Here is an 18443-nt window from a genome sequence, read left to right as displayed (position 1 = left end):
TAGAAGTGTAAGCGTCAAAAGTATAGACAAGTGTCAATACTGTACCTACATTTGTATTGGAACCTTAGTTATGAAAACTAATAAAAATACAGGGCAAATTATTTTATAAGCCGATAATTGTTCTGTGGTTCTGTTTTGCTGGTTCATGCCCAAAATTTGGGAATAACATATTTTATTAAAAAGCTAAAGGAGAAGGATGGGCTTACATCATCCATCTACTACCTCTAAATGGTATGCTATTATCAACATCAATGGATTAAATGGTTCAGTTTTTGTTTTTTAATGAGCACGAGAAGTAATACATACCGGTAGTAGAATCTGGGGTTGCATTCTAATAAATTGTGATTTTGTTTTAAATGTTGAGGATGCTTCTTAGACCTCGCTCAGAATTGCAGGCTATGATGTTTATGTTGGGATTTGTTTACTTTAGAATATTTTGATCATTTGAAAGAGAGGTAGCACCTGCTTTTCAAGATTGAAGAACTCTCGCTATCATTTTTGTGAAATCGTCTGCTCAGAGCAAGAAAGGCATTACGAGTCAGCACCCTTCTGTTTATGAATAGATGATGTATTCCCTTCTATGTTAAATGTTTGCCACATTGCTGTTAACAAGGTGAGGTTCTGATGTTATTTTATATGGAATTCAAAGTCATCGTCTTCAAAACCAAACTCAATGCCTTCAACCTGGGCTTCGTTAGACTCTGATCACCAGCACTCTTTAAATGTACAATTACAGGTTTAAATGTGTTATGTGAGCCACTAACAGTACTATGAATACCACAATTGCTCACAAAAAGCCTGGTGATGAAGCCTAGCTTACTCTAATGATTTTTTACCTCACATCAAAGTACTGCTATGTGATTAAGTGTGTGGATTACAAATGTACATTTCTCACATGGGTAGAAACTTCGGGCAAAAAAAAATAAAAAAATGTGCACATGCAAAGTTGCAAGTTAACTTCAATTTACATCGTTTTAATCTCCCTTGTTCCTCAATTTCTTATCTGTTTTCCACATGTTATGATTTCCTCTAATTTTGGTGTGATTGCTGTAGTGATAAATGAAAATGGTTGGTATTGCATCTGAGATGAAGGGAAGGAATAAAAGTAGTTTTCTTTTATTGTGGTAATGGAAAGTAAGTATTGTTGAAAGGCCCATGAATGGTATGATATGTATGGTATATAGTTGACTGCTTGTACATTGAGGTTGCACTGTTTAAGTTTTCTATTGGGTCCATGACTGTTCAACATGTGACAAACCCATTTTTTTTTTTTTTCTTCTTCGGAACTGTGGAGTTATTAAGATGTATTAATACCAGGAGATGTATGCAAGACCAATTAAAACCTTAAAATAAAAAATCAATAAAAAATACAAAAAAACAAATGGAAATTAAATCTTCATCTATGAGTAATTGTCTTCCTTTATTTCATTGGATAATGGTTGTTTTATTGTGTAGTGTTTGTTTGAAAGGTAATCTCCACTTGTGATAAATGATGATAACTGTGTTTTCTAATGTGTAGTGATCTATCAAAACTCAAGAATCAGAAGTTGCTTACCTTTATTCTTCACATTTTTTCTTCAAATCAACTTGATACTTGTATCAGGGTAGACTTCCCTTCAACATGAAATCATAATTGTCTCTATTGCATGAAAAGGAAGGAAATTAGTCATCCTGCAGAAGCAAAGGTTTCTCTGAATTTTGGATTTTGAACCCACACAGGAAAGCCATGTGTCGAGACATGGTTTTGATTTGAAGCCATTTGTTTAAGACATTTTAAATTCAGTCTCGGTAGTTCAAAGTAATTTGGGATAAATTGGAAGATAAAAGTATCAAAATACATGCCAGTAATATTGCCTATGGAAGTTATGAGGTGGTGTTTCTTGAAAAAGTGTGAAGATATTGTGAAGAAAACACCAGATACTGCAAGGTGCCTTAAAGGTATCAAACATTTTTAACTGAAAATAAAGTGATGATGGTGGTGATGATAATGCTAGTACTTGAAAACATGATCAGAAGGTTCCAAGGAAAAGAAGGGGAAGACAGGATGGAGGGGTAGCCGTAGGGAAGTGATAGAATGAAATGGAGAAGGGCAGAAAGAACGACAGATGGAAAGGGAAAATCAAAGAATGAAGAGCGTAGAGCATGAGGTTGCAAAGAGAGGCGAGAAAAAGTGAGAGATAGAGACAGAAATGGGGAGAGGCAGAGAGGGAGAAGAGATGCACACCAAAACAAAATCGGACACTGCCCACCTGCCTTTTTCTGATCAATGATACAAAATCAAATTTTCTTTTAAACCACAACATTGTAGGACTCGTGCAGTATTCACCGACACAAGTAGTGCGAAGTAGTACATCTTGGGTCTAAATATTGAATTCTTTTCATTCTCTTTCATAATCGGTGCTTCCTTGACTATAAGGCACACCAATTCTACAGATATCCATATCAAAACCTACAGTTTGGAACCCCATGCGTGCTTAAATCGTGGAAGCATGAAAGACTGAAATGGCCAGGAATAACTGGCATCATGCTCCTACCCCCCCCCCCCCCCCCCCCTGTCCCATAGTCTACAAATTAGTTCTACCTTTTATTGGGAATAGAGAACAGATTTACACAAAATATTAAGGTTTTAAATAAATGGTCTGTAATTTGTACCAGTTTGGTGTCAATTCTTGCCCATTGGGGCTAAAGCATTATTTTGTTTAGTCTGTTGTCATTCTGCTTTACTTCTGTCAGTGTGTGTGGTGTAAAAGCAATCGGTGAAAAAAAAATACACAAGGTTTATTTTAGATAAAGCAATCTGGTTTATTTCACATGATATTTGTCCACATACAATCTGTAATATAATTGAGCATTTATACATGTTTATCTACAAAAAGAACAGAAATATACAACTTCTATATTTATTTACGAGACTTGAGGTAAACGTGATGCACCATGACAAAAAGTATCTAGCTAAACATTGAAAATGTTTTGTGACTCTTATAATTTTCTGATTATAACCTGCTAAAATATCCGGTATTACACTTTACTCAACAAACAAATTGCAGCCTCTAACATTCCTGTTTAGCTAATCTATTATAAACTATTAGTTCTATTTTAGACATGAAACTATATATATTGAAACAGGGTTAAACTTTAATATCTTTTTTGGTCAAGTTGAATAATCAAAAGGTGAGTTGATTAACATTCTATAAAGGAAATTCATGCAATAAATGTTAAAAAGAAAGGAAATTTCATCAATACCATAATTTATTAAACAAATTAAGATGATGCATATTCTATATATTTTTATTCCCAATTTGCTATTTTATACTGAACTGAACTATGTTTTTAGAATTCTGTTCTATACATTCATCTATGATCACATACATTTCAATGATTATGGTGATAATGATGAGTTTAGAATGAAAAAAAGATACTGCTAAAATTTGTAATCCATTTCATAACTACATGTAACATTCACTCTTTAACAGAGCAAAAGTAATATTTGCAAACAACATAAGCACAATACATGTAAGCAAAATACAGACCAAAGCATGTAACATGTATATGGTATTGGACACTGTAACATACCTTCACATCTAATATAATGGTGCAAGAAGATTAATAAACTCTGACCATATAGAGTATCTACTTGCATACTATAGACATAACATATTGTCAACAAAGATCTGAGAATAACTTTTTACATCAACTTCCGACATCTGTGATTCCGTAAACCATAGAAAGACCAGTTTCACAATTCAAACATGTATTAAAACCAAAGCAAAATATAGATGTGCTTGAATGTCTACAAATTCATGGATAATTTGATATACTTCTAAATTAATTTTTCTTCATGAGATCCATTTTTGATTACCGGTATGTAAGCAGTAACAGAGTTGTATGATTATGCTTTCTTACATTGTGAATAAACTGAATATGGACTACATAACCATACAGATAATATTCATCCAACCATGACCAAATTGTAAGGAACAGATATTTTCAATCTAATTAGAGTATAAGATAAAAAGGGCATGTCTTTGTACCTAAATCATTGAATATAACTAGGTAGACACAGATGATATGCTACCGGTACTTCTATTGTGTACTGGTGCATACATGAGAGAAAAGGAAAAGAGAGAACATTTACATACATTCAAGAATAACCAACCACAGTTTACCTACCGGTGTTTCCTTTGAAATAATTATTCTACCATCTGTTTTTAATACCAGAAATGTGAACAAATTGCCAAGGATTGTTTCTTTTGAATATTGTTGCTCTAGCACACAAGGGAGTACTGTTCTCAGTAGTTAAAACAATTGTCTGAGGAACTTCTCCAGAAGATTTGAACTCGTGGAAAAGATCAACTAAAAAGCTCTTTATCTACCTGGAATACTGAGAAATATCATTCTTTATCAAAATATTGAATGATACAACCTGTCTGTTCATTAGCAGTAAGTAACGTCATGCCCCCCCCCCCCCCTCGTAAAATCAGGAAATGTGCCTTGTTAATACACAGGCTTAAAGGTTACAACCATGGTATACAAAAGAGCAAGGTATATTAATTGGTGACAATTGAAACAAAAAACTTCTTTTAATTATCATTTCTCTAAAGGAATTTGTGTAAGTGAAATTCATAGTGAAAATCCCATTGATCAACATAATACTCATGCAGGGTAAACACCCTCCCGGCTGGTCCTCACATGTTAATGTAATACGTGGGTGGATATAGAGCATAGGTATTACATAGATGAGACTTTAACACGGCACCTGTTACAAGCTTAAATTGAAATTATGCCGCACCGTTAACAAGTTCAATTAGATTGCAACGATTAAATCTGCCAACAGCTACAATGAGCATACAACATGTAAACACTCTTGAACACATATATACATGTATACAGTGAACATGTACAATGAAAAAAACAGAATGAAAAATTGCAGTAAAAATAGCAAATAAATTGATAATTTTTAAACAAATTAAAATATATCTCATGAACAAATATGCTATTTTTTTTATTTTTTTTTAAATTGTTGGACGCTTCACAAACACTTAATACATGACACTGGATCGAAGGGGGAATTTCACAAACACCGGACTGTATGCAAGTGTTTAAACCAAACCATGGTGGGATCTAGCACTTTTAACAAACCTATTTTAGAATAGGATCACATGTATAAAGCCTCAACTACATGTACTTCATAGAGATATGTGGGATCTAATCGGCCTTTACATCAAGATATTTCTTTTGGGGAAAAGTCTGGAGTAAGAAGTCTAACGATGGTAACACTTCGACTTGTGTTACAACATGTAGGGCTATACGGTACATAACATTTCAATATTTTGTGATTAAAGCCTAGAGTGCCAAGCTAGTCTAAACGATGGTATCAGTCCTCAGAGATATATCTCTAGGTATGTATCAATCTTGATTGTATTACAACATGTAGACCTATATTTTAACATTTATTTTTGGATAAAAACCTGGAGTGCTGAGTCTAACGATGATAACACTCTTACTTGTGTTACAGCATGACTGCCAGGTATCTGACATACGGTAGATTCAATGTTAACAAGCTCTTCTTCGTCGGTAATACATCCCTCTCCCTTATACACTTGAGATGTGAGAAGCTACCATGCCATAATCAGATCACGTTCACACCTACCAGCATCGTCAGATAACACTCAGTGTCTTACTGATCCAGATATCTGTGAAACTACAAAATACTTGAACAATGTCTAATCATGAGCTTTAATACTAGTCTACTGTTTTTTCCAAATTTCTAAAGACATCGACTGGAATTTTTGTTGTTGCTATGTTGACCAAGTTTTGGTTTATCAGAATAAATTGAGTTTAAGCCAATTAGTTGTCTGTTAAGTACATTGTAATATTGTTAAAAGTGTACGAGTAAACATTAATCACAACGTTAAGCTATTACATTTACAATCAGATATCACATTTTCTTCCCCAATTAAATCTCTCTTAATTAAAGTCGTTACAAATATACATGTACATTGATCTAGTTTTCTACCTACATGTAGGGCTTGGCAAAATCATTATATCATAGAATGCGATTTGATAACCAGTGTTTTAAGTTTTGGCAAAGGGAGTCTTTACTACAAATATCAATGTACTTGATCTCATTTTAATTTAAGTAGATTCAAGGATAAACATATATATTCTGTATAATTCGGGATATCATTAATAATCTGTTGAAAATGACTCTGTCATCAATCTTAAATCAATAGGCATCCTTTGATTCTCACATAAAACTTGTTAAAGGCTTGCCTGACCTAGCAACAACTGGTGCAAACACTATGTCACTTCACAGTGGAAAATGTAGTAGATTGCCAGATAAGAAACATCCCCTAATTTGAATGCATTGAGATTTCATTTGAAATAAGATTGCTACATTTGCCTACCATGTTCAAATGGTCTAATGAAAGCATAAACATTCAGAGCAGGTTCTTAGCGCTCTCCCATTCTCGCCTTAACTCCCCTCGTGACACTGTTAATGAATAATGCAGGCAAGTTGTCATCTATTGGCAGTAATAAATGCAGCAAGCGAGCGAGACTGTAGCACTATACTTACTTATAGACAAGATAAACTGCGCAAACAACCTCAGCTTAAAGGGAAGGTTTCATTCTTGTAAAGGCAAAAAATAATTTGGAAAGGTTTCTTCTTCTCATTCTGAAGTGGAAGAACATTATACATGTAGTAACATTGCTTCATGAAAGAATTGTTTTTGAAAAGCCCTCATATCATCATCAGCATCATTTACTAAGGTCAAAACTTTACATAGGACTCTTGACTTTTGTGCCATGATATATTCTAAAATGTAACTCAAAATAGGTTTAACCTTTTAGAAACAAATTTTGATGCCACATCATAGCATAATTGAACCAAAACATATGAATAATTGACTGTTTGATAAATAAAAACAACAACCTCTTATCAAATTATTTGTTACAGGCATAGCCAAAGTTGGGGAAAATGATATAGGCCTATACTATAAGTGAGGAAATGACTGTTACATGTGCGTACCTCTCATATTTAATTCATGAATGAAACTGCTTAGAAAAAGTCCTTGAATTCAATTCAATTATGCATAGCGTTTGGCAGATGGACAAGTCAGGACCAATAATACTAAATCCCCTATATCTGAATTCAAATATATAATCTCTTTACCCTTTAGTATTTTTATTATTGGGTCCGATACATATATCACCCCCCCCCCCCCTCTCAATTTTGTTACCTATATATGCTCAACAAAATGTATACCATGTGTGCCATCTAAGTGCCGATGAACTGTTGACATACAGTAGTAATGTGGCATGATAAAGTCAATGTGTCGTCTACCAAGGACGTTTCCCAACAAGACATCACATTATGCCATCAGAGGTAATACACTGCCAATATCCATCTCCATCTTACAGCTTGTTCTCACAGTAAAGGTTCGTTCAGATATGGCATGATAAACGGTCAGCAAAAAACAACCCGCAGTATTTTAACATGAAAATGAATCGCAACTGCATGCAACAAAAGACCTGCACGTATTCACTGAGATCCGTGTTATAAGATACAGAACATGGGAATTTGTGAAGGGTATTACATTTATGTCATCATAACAAACCCACTGTGGTTTTGCTTTGTATATCTGAACAGGCGCATCTCAAGACCGACTTGATCCAGATATGCAATAAAGTGAAGAAAACATGCATTACCGTAAACGACCAATAATGTTGGTTTATCACTCCTTTTGCAGTCGATTTGGCAGTAGGACTGGGGCATTAATGGTAGATGGATTTTTCAAACACTTGCAATGAAACATCAGATCCAGTTTTTCTGTCCCATACAGTAAATACCGCTACTGGTGATGTGTGTGGACAAACCTCTGGCAAACATGACTAGATAATAGCAGTACATTGTATGTATCTCAGAAGAAAAAAATTATCTCAATGCTATGGCATAAATCAACCTTGATAAACCATGGAGATGTCAGGGACCTCTCTATGAAAATCATATCTTAACTTATTGGATGCAATTTGATTTTGATATAACACAGTAAACACACACTTTCCATATGAACCCTGGCTTGAGTCAACACTGTCCCTGCGTGAGCTTGGTATGCAATGGGTTAAGTTCCTTGACAGCAAAGCCCAATTTATGGTCTAAGCTTTAAACTGCTTAACTTAAATGTCATGTATCATCAAATTCATAGAAATAGGGGAGGCCCTTGTCTTTGTGAGCCGTCGTCTATGCAGTCAGTGACACTGGGCAACAAGCAAAATGATTGTGTTTAAGATATTTTTTACACAAGATCATTCTAAATTCACCAATTTTTCTTCAAAATATGTAGGAAATGATTGGGGAAAAACTGGGAAAATTGGGAAAGAATTATGATCAATCGAGAATTAAACACATGCATGTAGAGAAGAGCAATATAATGAGTTGGTAACTTGGTATCACCTTGAAATATATATATCAAACATGTATTAAACATGTTAAGTGCAAATATACATGACTAATGATAACCAATCACTGATAACCAATCTTTTATTTATTCAGCTGCCGAGTCGTGCCGACTGGCTTCAGAGTCTGTATCTCTGTATATCATCAGTACCTTTAAGCTTCTAGCACCTATCGTTAGAGTATTGGGTATCATTGCAGCAGTCATCAACCCACACACTTCGGTGTATGTACCATAGCCTAGCCACGATGTGGTGACAAGCTCATTGTATTGGAAAGAGAAAGTTGTTGGGAGTTTGCGGTCTAAAATCCCTTGTTAGGTGTTGTGCATAACAGGGTCTGCAATAAGAGACTAAAGTAGGCTCTGTACTTTGACAGTTCCTGACCGGCCAGAGACTGGCAGATCTAAGCTCTGCTCAAGGCTTTAGGAATTGTGTTAAAGTGTCAACTTAGAGTCTGAGCTTGTAGACTAGGTTGAGGGTATGGGGAAAGGTGGGAATAATTGATGAGTTTTGTCATTCTCTCTTTCTGATGAGGAAGGATATGAAAGAAGCAATGCCACTTTGAAGGACTGCTCTGGTATACAAAACAACATAGAGGGGTGAATACCCTCCTGTTACATATTACATCATTTTTCTAACCTTCATATTTCTAATTTCTTGGACTCACTTTGGCTCTTTCCAACTCTTTTCCATTCTGAAACGCTGCAACAAAACTGTGATGTATTTTTAGAATGATGATATAAAGTGTTATATACTTCACATACATGTACATGTAGCTAAAATATTATAACACAGAACTCAGTGAATTTTGTTGCGCAAAGTAGCCTTTCATTTTACACAGAAAAAAACAGTGGTGGGGTATTTTCGCATTGGTTTACAGTAACACATCTGAACAAGCTGTTACATGCTTTACATGCAGAGTGTATCAATTGTATTCCTACACACCTTTGTGCCCCTATAGTCCCCTATAGCTTCTATACATTGAAGATAGGTATACAGTATCCTTGTTTATTACAGATCACTACTCCACACAGAAGTCATCCATCAAATAAATAATCCAATTGATTACATTCATTTGCTTCGACCCGCTACATGCTTTCATGAAGCTACATTAATCACTTTACCCGATAAATGGGCCCATATTTCCTGTCAAGTATCATTTAGATCTTGACAAAGTAGCAGTGTAGAAGAATACATAATGCAGAAGGAACATATTCCTGTGACATACAAAGTCCAACTTATATGAAACTGCTTACTATGGCAAAAATGCAGAACAGAAGGCAATGATTTTGAATGATGAAGATAAACAGGATGAATAAATTTGCTGAGAAAAAGAGAGTCTGTGCTAACAATAAGTGCATGCAGTATGTGTTTACAAATTACAATACATACATTGCATTTCATTTGCATGTATCCATCCCCTCAAAAAAAGGAAGGAATTTTCGTTTTTAGAAAGATATGTGTAAGGGAGCTATATTTTGAGAGTTAATGTGTTCCTGTCTTTAAAACCGTAAAAGGTTAAGATGTCACTTCCCCCATTTCTTCCTGGAAGAGAGGAAAATCATTCCTTGACAAAGTATGTGAAAATAGGTTCTACACATTGTCTGCATTCAACAGTTCTTCTACATTGCTGCCAACAATGTGTATTAAAACATGTCTATAAAATAAAACATTCTTATTTTAATGTTCAACAGAATCAATGTTAAGCACCAAAACTAATATGAATAAATAAGCTTTTGCAAACAAAAGTAACATAGTTGATAAAAACATCTTTATGAAAGTTGACCTAATGTACATATAACTTTTTATCTTTTTACAAGGAAATATGAAAAGAATCATATGTGCCCCAACAATGCCAACATTAAGTACAAAAGTATTGTAAACCACATATGTATTTTGAAATGGAACAAGTCCCTCTGAAGAGGTAAAGAGAAGAACAAAATTGTAAACCACATAACACTGGCTAAGAATTTATAACTGGAATCATGTGTGATACATCATGCGTTACATTACCGGTACATATGAAGCATACACATCACATTATTTCTGACTCATTTTTTTGCAAATTTGTGACAGGTACCATATGCCTCTAACAATATTCATCTGATATTTTCAACAGCTATCCACAGTCTGGAGGCCTACTCAAAGTATAAGGTGCAGTTAGCTGCCAATATATCAGTATTTTTTACTAAATCAGTATTTGTTGAGAGAACCATTCCTTCTCATCTAACATCCCGGGTGAATGTACATGTACAACACAATGACACAGAAACTACTATTTTACAAATCTGTCTTTTTCTTCTCAAAGTTCAATATGAAATACTTGTAAATCTACATGGCAGCACTGAACTAGAATAATAGTGACCAGTTTTGGCTGACAGTGGTACATCACGTCTGTGGCAGCATAATGGCTAGGATACCTCATGTGCACACATTTATCTTTCAGAGCATAGACTACTCAGAGTTGTGATTATTATTCATGGATATTTGTCTAAAAATCAATTTTAGGATACATTATGATGGATCTGCTTCAATACATTTTTTATTTTCCATTGAAAGTGATTAAATTTACGGGTATGTACCGCAGATCTTGGTACAAAGACATACATGTACCAGCATACAGTGTATATGTGAATGTTAATTCTATTACACATCATTGTGAAGCTGAAATTCCTGTACTTATTTTTATTTCACATTTGACTAAGTGGATGCCATCATTCATGCCACACAACTAAGTTTAGAATCTAATCATGTTATCTTGCGAAACAGGATGTGAGCCCATTACCTATACCTCAAAGCTTCTATCATGCATGATTCAAACAGAAATGCATTGCTGACTCACAAGAAATAAAGACAAAAACATGTATATCACAAATGCAGTACGGCTTTCAAGTTCATTGGTCTACCCTAAAACAATGTATACATAGCTCTAGGCAGTTTCACAGAATTCATAAACAAATGTATTAAAAGATAGCTATATTGTGCGAGAGGTCTTTTAAAATGCATACAGTGTAGCACAGATATCATGGGCCAAATTTAACAATAGCAGGATATCAACCTTATATGCACCTCCACACATTCTTCTTCATGAAAGGCTATTTCCATATTCAACCAAATACTTGTCCCCTAAAGATCCTTCTGTTTCAGTACATTGGGGGTGAGGGTGGGAGGGGGGGGGGGGTAGTGAATAACCCTATGCAATATACATTTTGAGTATTATTCTTCAGATATCATGATGCATGGGCCACTGCAGCTTTCAGTCTGTGCCATATGGCTTTTTATTTAATAGTAGATATACTTTTTCATTGGAGTAAGGATTGCAACAGGTTGAATTCACCCATGCCTTCAGACTAAGGTGAAAATTCTAACTATCTGGCAACGACAAATCTGTTCCTTGACATTGATCAATTTATTCTTCTTTATACATGTACACAGACCTGTAGTACTGAACAAAAGAATTGCATTTCACCAATAATTTTCAAGTGGCACAACATTCAAGGAATTTTCAATAGGAATGTACTGAAACATAATATGGTCTACAATATACATGTATACTATATTTAAGTATTCAGCCTATTTCTATTCTATTATTTCTTTTCTTTAATTTATGTAAATATATAACATTTATATAGGAACAGTACATATCTTGAGTCAGTTTAAAGATCACATGGTAAAACAATAGTTGAAAGTTGAGAGTAAAGAGATGTAATATACTGAACATGCAAGTATGTTGTACGAATAATACTCAAATTTGATGATTTACTACCAAAATAAAACTGTTTTCAGGAAACACCTGTGCAAAAAGACCATCTGTCTGTAAGGATCATCTTTATTTAGTTTCACTAGAACAAGATTTATCATTGAAATCTGTTTATCAAAGGAACCTGTACATTAAGACTACCAGCCTACATGTACATGTACAAGGACCATTTCTCTTGTTTCTTTTGAGCAGCCTTTAAACACATTTTCACTGCATTTGTGTGGACCTTACAGAAATTGAACTGAAGCAAAATGTTGTACCGGTAATGGTGTATCACTGTACCCTCCTGTAATATGCCACATCACCCAATAAAACACTAACATCATTCAACCACTGTTCTCCAGATAGCTGTTGTTTTGACTTGTCTACCCAAGTACCTGCCGGAAGATACACATGTCTCTGGGTAGCACCCTGATCCAAGATGGGCGCAACCAGAAGATCATCACCAACCATGAACTGGGAGTTGATCCTAAAAGCAACTGTATCGGTGGGAGCTGACCACCACAGGGGTCTGATGACAGGATCACCTTTCTGGGAGAACTCTTGAGCGAGGTCCAGGACCAGTTGAGCGATCTCATCTCGATGAAATTTCACCCATTTTTGGACGATGCTTCTGGTCTCCTCATCGTACTCTGATAATATAGTGGGTATATGCATAGCAGGGAGAAAAGCAGTGAGCTCGATGTACCGTATGAAGAGCTCTTTGGATGGGAGACAATCTTGAGGCTGGGCACACCCATCCTCCATGAATTTTAAATCTGGCATAAAATATGGGTAGCCTTGAAGACCCATTGTCAGAGCTGTTGGGATAATGGTTTTCAGACCATTCTCCCCATCCCAAGTAGGGTCCTTTGTAATTAACTCTGCAACTAATGGAATGTTTTGACACTGATATACACATCTAACTAATGGTGATGCCATCTCACTGGCAATAATAGCATACCTGGTAGCATATTCATCTGGAATCTCAAGTGTGTTCTCTACTTGGAAGCCAACAGGTAAGTAACTTGCTTGTCCATAATCAAAGGTGAAAGCATCCACACCACTCGCTCGAATGGACTTGAGTTTGCTTTTAAACCACTGGACGGCACTGCTGCTGGACACATCAAGGGCAGCTCCTACATTGTCCCCCCACTTAGTAAGCCCCGGGACTAGATCCCGAGGGTCATTTACCCAATACCCGCTACTCACACCCTCCACAAAGCTCTTCGACTGGGTGCTGACGTATGGCGTAACTTGGACAGCTGTTGTGAATCCCAGATCTTGGATTCTTGTCATGGTTGTGGAGACATCTCTAAAGCGATTACCATCAAACACAAGGTCTCCTTCTACTGCTTCATACGATGATGGGATCTCAAATAAGCCTGAGGTATATCCTAGATTGTGAAGGGTGTTGGCAGTGGTAATTAACGATGAATCATTCCATAAAGCTTTGTCTGCTGGTGTAGCTACGGTCCAAGTTGGGTTTGTGATCACATTGCTATCTGGAGTGTTCTTAGTTCTCACAATAAACTTATCACTCATGTTCCTGTGAACCGCTGTCAGGTCTGAAGCAAGACACATTGTATACTGCAAAACAGAATACTCACTCGTATTGGAACGAACGGAGATGTCATATTGACCAGACTCCAGACACATCTCCTGTCTCTCACTATCCATGCTCATTGAGATAAACACAGAATCATTGACTCTCAATCCCAATCCGTTTGATGATAACCAGTAGCGTTCCAAGACTGGTCCGAAAGGTGACGACCCATCTCCAGATAAGAACGGCTGAGATGGCATATCATCCACCTCGATGGGCCACTGCTGATTTGCAATGACTGCTCCACCATACCAGTGTGCATTCTGGAATGAAAAGCAATCTTTGTGAAGAACCTCCTGATGGATGGCCGTCCATGCAAATTCATAACAATCCATGTTGTCCAACTCTAACCAATCGATCTCCAGCTGGCCGTACTCTCTCCATTCTAAACACAGTCTCCTGTCTGTGGTTGCCGCACAGGTCGAAGGAGTAACAAGCGGTAAATTTAACCCAACAGAGCTGTGCGTATAGTTACTTCCTCTGTAGCTGACTCGTACAGTTTTAGTGTCCACATAGAATAGTAGTCTCCCAACCTTGTAATGTAGAGGTGGTTCCGAATAGAATAGGAGAATACAGGTAGTACCAATGACGATCAAAACAAACAGTAGGACAACAAAGATCTTTAGCCAGAGTTCTCTTGGTATCTTCAAAGCCTTGATCGGATGGCTAATGTCCACTACGGCTGGGTCTACAACAGAGTTTGTTCTGCTACGAAGGTCCACTGGTGTCATACCATCATCACATGAAGTCTTGACCTCATCAAGATTGACCAGGGAATGACCATTACCATTATTACTCTCTTGGACTTCGTCTACTTGAAATCTGGTCATTCCTGCAATTGATCAATGTGAAGGAAATAAAACACATGAAGGTCGTTAATCATGCTGTCACGACTTCTACCACAATTATGCATGTACATTTCTGGCAATGAAAGAATAGTATCATTAATATATAAGAATAGATTATTCTAGCAGGATGAAAGACTAAATAAAACACATTTTTTCAATGTGAACACATTCAACACAGAGTAAAAATGAGCGTCTGAAATATTTAATTCAAGCTTCAAATCAAAAGAAATCATTTGTAGAGTAAATAAAGAATAAAAATCAAATATGTCCCCATTACAGAACCATCTACAAAATCATTTCATAGAAAAGTACAAAAGAGAAAACAATGATTAAATGAAAGTGAACAAGAAATAAATTTACATTCCACTAATGTTTCATCTTTTATCTTTTATCATGTCTGATTTTTTTTAAAGACTTATAATGTGAAGAAGACATATAATTGGAAAAAAAATTGAAGGAATGAGCAAGAATAATAGGATCATAACTAGAAAAGAAAGTGTGATTTCGATATTGCAACAAATACGTGCCCAATAATGTATACAAAATCATTAAGTTAATCTAACTTTAGTTTAAGCAATTCATCATTACGGTCACTAACTTCACACGCGCCCGCACCCCCAACGTCGGTACGGTATGCAATTGTATCGTGCAGCAGTTTGCCGTGAATCCTGTGAGAAAATGTATATTTCAAGTCTGTGTTGTTAGGGGAAACACTCCAAAAACGATAAGAAAACTGACACGAAACAGGTGAGGTAAGAAACCCAACATTTTTTAAATTAGACTAGTCTATGATCATTATTTGAACAATTGATGAAGATTTCATCAATTTTTGGTAGAAGTCTATGTTTTAATACAATTACTAGGTTATCAAAAACAACCTTTGTTCAAAATTTATGCATAGAAATTGAATAAAATATATAGATCTACAGTTAGTAAACCGGTCTCTATCGTCTCTTGCATGGGCCAAGCCCAAGGCACCGGCGGGACCTGTACCTGGCCTGACCTGCTCCGAGCGCGCGCCGAGCCGACAGTCGACACAGACTGTCTCTTCACTGTCTCTTCCTTTATATCTACTATTCATTACCCATTTAAATTATAAGAAGTCTTACCTCGCTTTTTTGTACTTTGGTTTTCTGACTGCCCATCCATCATGACAAAACCTGTCTTGGCACAATATATGGAACATAAATCAATATTATATCACCATCTCACGTCAGAGAGCAAAGGTTTTCTCAGCTGCGAAAATAAATTTTCGAGATCCTCCCCCGGCGAAGTGATAAGACACATGATTATGATGTGTGTACTGCACTGCGCGCGCTTATTAAGGAGTGAATACTTGTAGTGATAACAACTCCAATCTGCAAAGGGAGCGCGGCGGCGGGGTAGTCTGCAAGCGCAGACCCTAATTTAACACTTTATCAACAAATCGTTGTGCCTTGAGAGAAGGCCCAACACGCCCTTAAAACTAAAACAACAACAACAACATGGTTGTATCAGGAGCAGCTACAGTACATGGTCTATGGTAGTCTTATAGTGCAGACTCACTTTTACGACTGACCAGGGTTTGTGCTTGCAGACTAGGGTGGGGTGTGGTCCTGGGGCGTGGTTCGATCCCTAATATCAGATTTGTTTTATATCAGCAAAATCATCATTTTTTAGTGCCTATCGACAAATGAATTTGAAAATCTGATGATCCTTTCTGTGTGTTTTGGGGGTGTTTTTTGTTTGTTCTAACACCCCAATGAACGCCCCTGTAATGATCCAGTTTATAATTCTCAGGTCATGATACATTTTTAAATGTAGAGGTTGAAAAATATATGCATGATAGAACTCTGGCAGATTCAGGAATTTCTAATCGGGGGGACAAATCGCATGGGGTGAAATATACGAAAAACGATGGAACGAGGCGTCAGCGTCGAGGGAGCGTAGCGACCAGGCGGGTCACGTCACCTGGGAACGGGGTCAGACCCCGCCTCCCTGAGTAGGAAGCATTTGCAACTTTTAGAACCTCATTAGGCGCATTTTCAAGCTCTTACTGGAGTAATATGGAATAAAATTGCTTTCTCCTTCCCCCTCCAGCTCCAAGAGTAGGGATCTTTTGCAATTTGAGAACCACATTATTTTGGCACATTTTGACACCGGAAGTTCCTGGAAAAAAAAGGCGAGGCCTTCTGATTGGTTAGAAGTTAGAGAAAAGTGATCTGTCACGTCTCGAGAAGTTGTGCGTGCTTTGGAGCTGCATGCACAATGAACAAAAAGACGATGGTCTGGTACTTCACCAGTAGTAAATTATCTCGCCGTTTTATAAACTGTGTAGTTAACCCATTATTCTTTTAAAAGAAATGCAATTCTCATGCTCTCGCACCTCTCTTAATTCTATCGTTCATTTTATTCCTTTCCCCTTTAACTCATGCACATCTCTTTTTTTTTGTTCTTCTTGTGCTTTTTTTTTTGGGGGGGGGGGGAGGAGGAGGCTACACGCCTGGCAAGAGGGACCCCATATTTTATGTGTCGTAATTCTCAAATGAAAGTTATGAGTTTGATTCTCGTTTATAGTTTGATGGAAAATAAAAAGGCCTCCTCTCAAATTGGCCCAAAACATCTTTATTTTCTTGAAAATAGCGATTAACTTTTGTATAAAGACAACGGAACCTTCTAGGGTAAAACGACAAAGAAGTTTGATTTCCTGTTAAAATCATTTGCATCAACAGAAATAGATGCTTTGTGTCCATTAGATGGAAGATCTTTTCAAAATATTATTCTTAATTACATCACCTATAGACTCAAGTATGTTTTCATTTCAAAGTTAAGGACACAGTTAGGGATCTGTTATATCTCAATTTCCTACCAAACATTTTCATCAATACTCTGAGGGGGAAATGTCTGGTCGGAGGTCCACCAATATATTAATATGATTGCAGCTGAAATCCACTTCTTCCCGAATATATTTCCGTAACTTACAGCCAGCATAATAGTTCATCCCTAATGTGTCAGCTTGTAGAAAGTGGAAATGAAATCCTATAAATGCTGTAAACATAGAAATTAAAGATGAAAGATAAACCAAAATAATGATTATATGTTATGCTTTTTATTTGCAAAAACAAAGTGAAGATAATTTTTGTATATATATATATATATATATATATATATATATATATATATAGCCAGCTATAGTGTATTATTCACTCATCAAACTTGCTGATCTGTTCAGACATGGCTAGATTTCATGAATACATCTATTTTGTTCTGATATATATAACTTTATTAAATTGTCTATTATTTTAATCTTTGATATACATATCCTCTAAAATTCAGAACAAACTACTAAAGTAGATCCTTAGAGTATCCACTCATTCAGTTACATGTAAATCTAGTCCGGCCGTTTTGGTTTGATCTATTATAGCCTATTGTGATTGTCTTTGAATTTTCATAGCCTACGGTCTTTGGAAAAAAGTTTTTTATTTTCATAGCTACTTTACCCAGTACTTCACTTTTTGAAATATATTTTACAAAGCTGCAGTCGTGTCATGAATTCAAGTCATACACAATTCGAGTGGGTTGGAGTTCAAACTTTTGTCATCAATTAAATGTTCCAAGCAAGGAGGATATAGCTAGAAAGTGGAAGATCGTCGCGTCATGCATGGGCCTTTTTTTTTTATAAAGAGAAAATATGTATTTTATAATCATATACTTAGCCCGGGGCCCGACCCCCCCGTTCCTTCCTAAATCGCTGTCTCTTCCGACGACATCGTCAATCAAGGTGATGACTTGTCAACATAAATATTGAGAACAG

At 36.2% G+C, this 18443-nt stretch overlaps 1 protein-coding gene across 1 annotated transcript; it reads right to left on the bottom strand.

The window, feature by feature from the left end:
• Positions 1 to 2777: 2777 nt before the first annotated feature.
• On the bottom strand, positions 2778 to 15939 carry LOC575515 (myogenesis-regulating glycosidase). Its single transcript, XM_775912.4, has 2 exons — positions 15760 to 15939; positions 2778 to 14634 (listed from the first exon to the last, which is right to left on the bottom strand). Exons 1-2 carry the CDS (start codon positions 15800 to 15802, stop codon positions 12491 to 12493), a joined length of 2187 nt encoding a protein of 728 aa, XP_781005.3. The 5' UTR covers positions 15803 to 15939; the 3' UTR covers positions 2778 to 12490.
• Positions 15940 to 18443: the final 2504 nt, after the last annotated feature.

Source organism: Strongylocentrotus purpuratus, unplaced genomic scaffold, assembly GCF_000002235.5.
Source record: "Strongylocentrotus purpuratus isolate Spur 01 unplaced genomic scaffold, Spur_5.0 spur5_scaffold_9, whole genome shotgun sequence".
Classification (NCBI taxonomy): domain Eukaryota; kingdom Metazoa; phylum Echinodermata; class Echinoidea; order Camarodonta; family Strongylocentrotidae; genus Strongylocentrotus; species Strongylocentrotus purpuratus.
The sequence above is the reverse complement of the archived record's forward strand: the minus strand, read 5'-3'. Positions and strand labels throughout refer to the sequence as shown.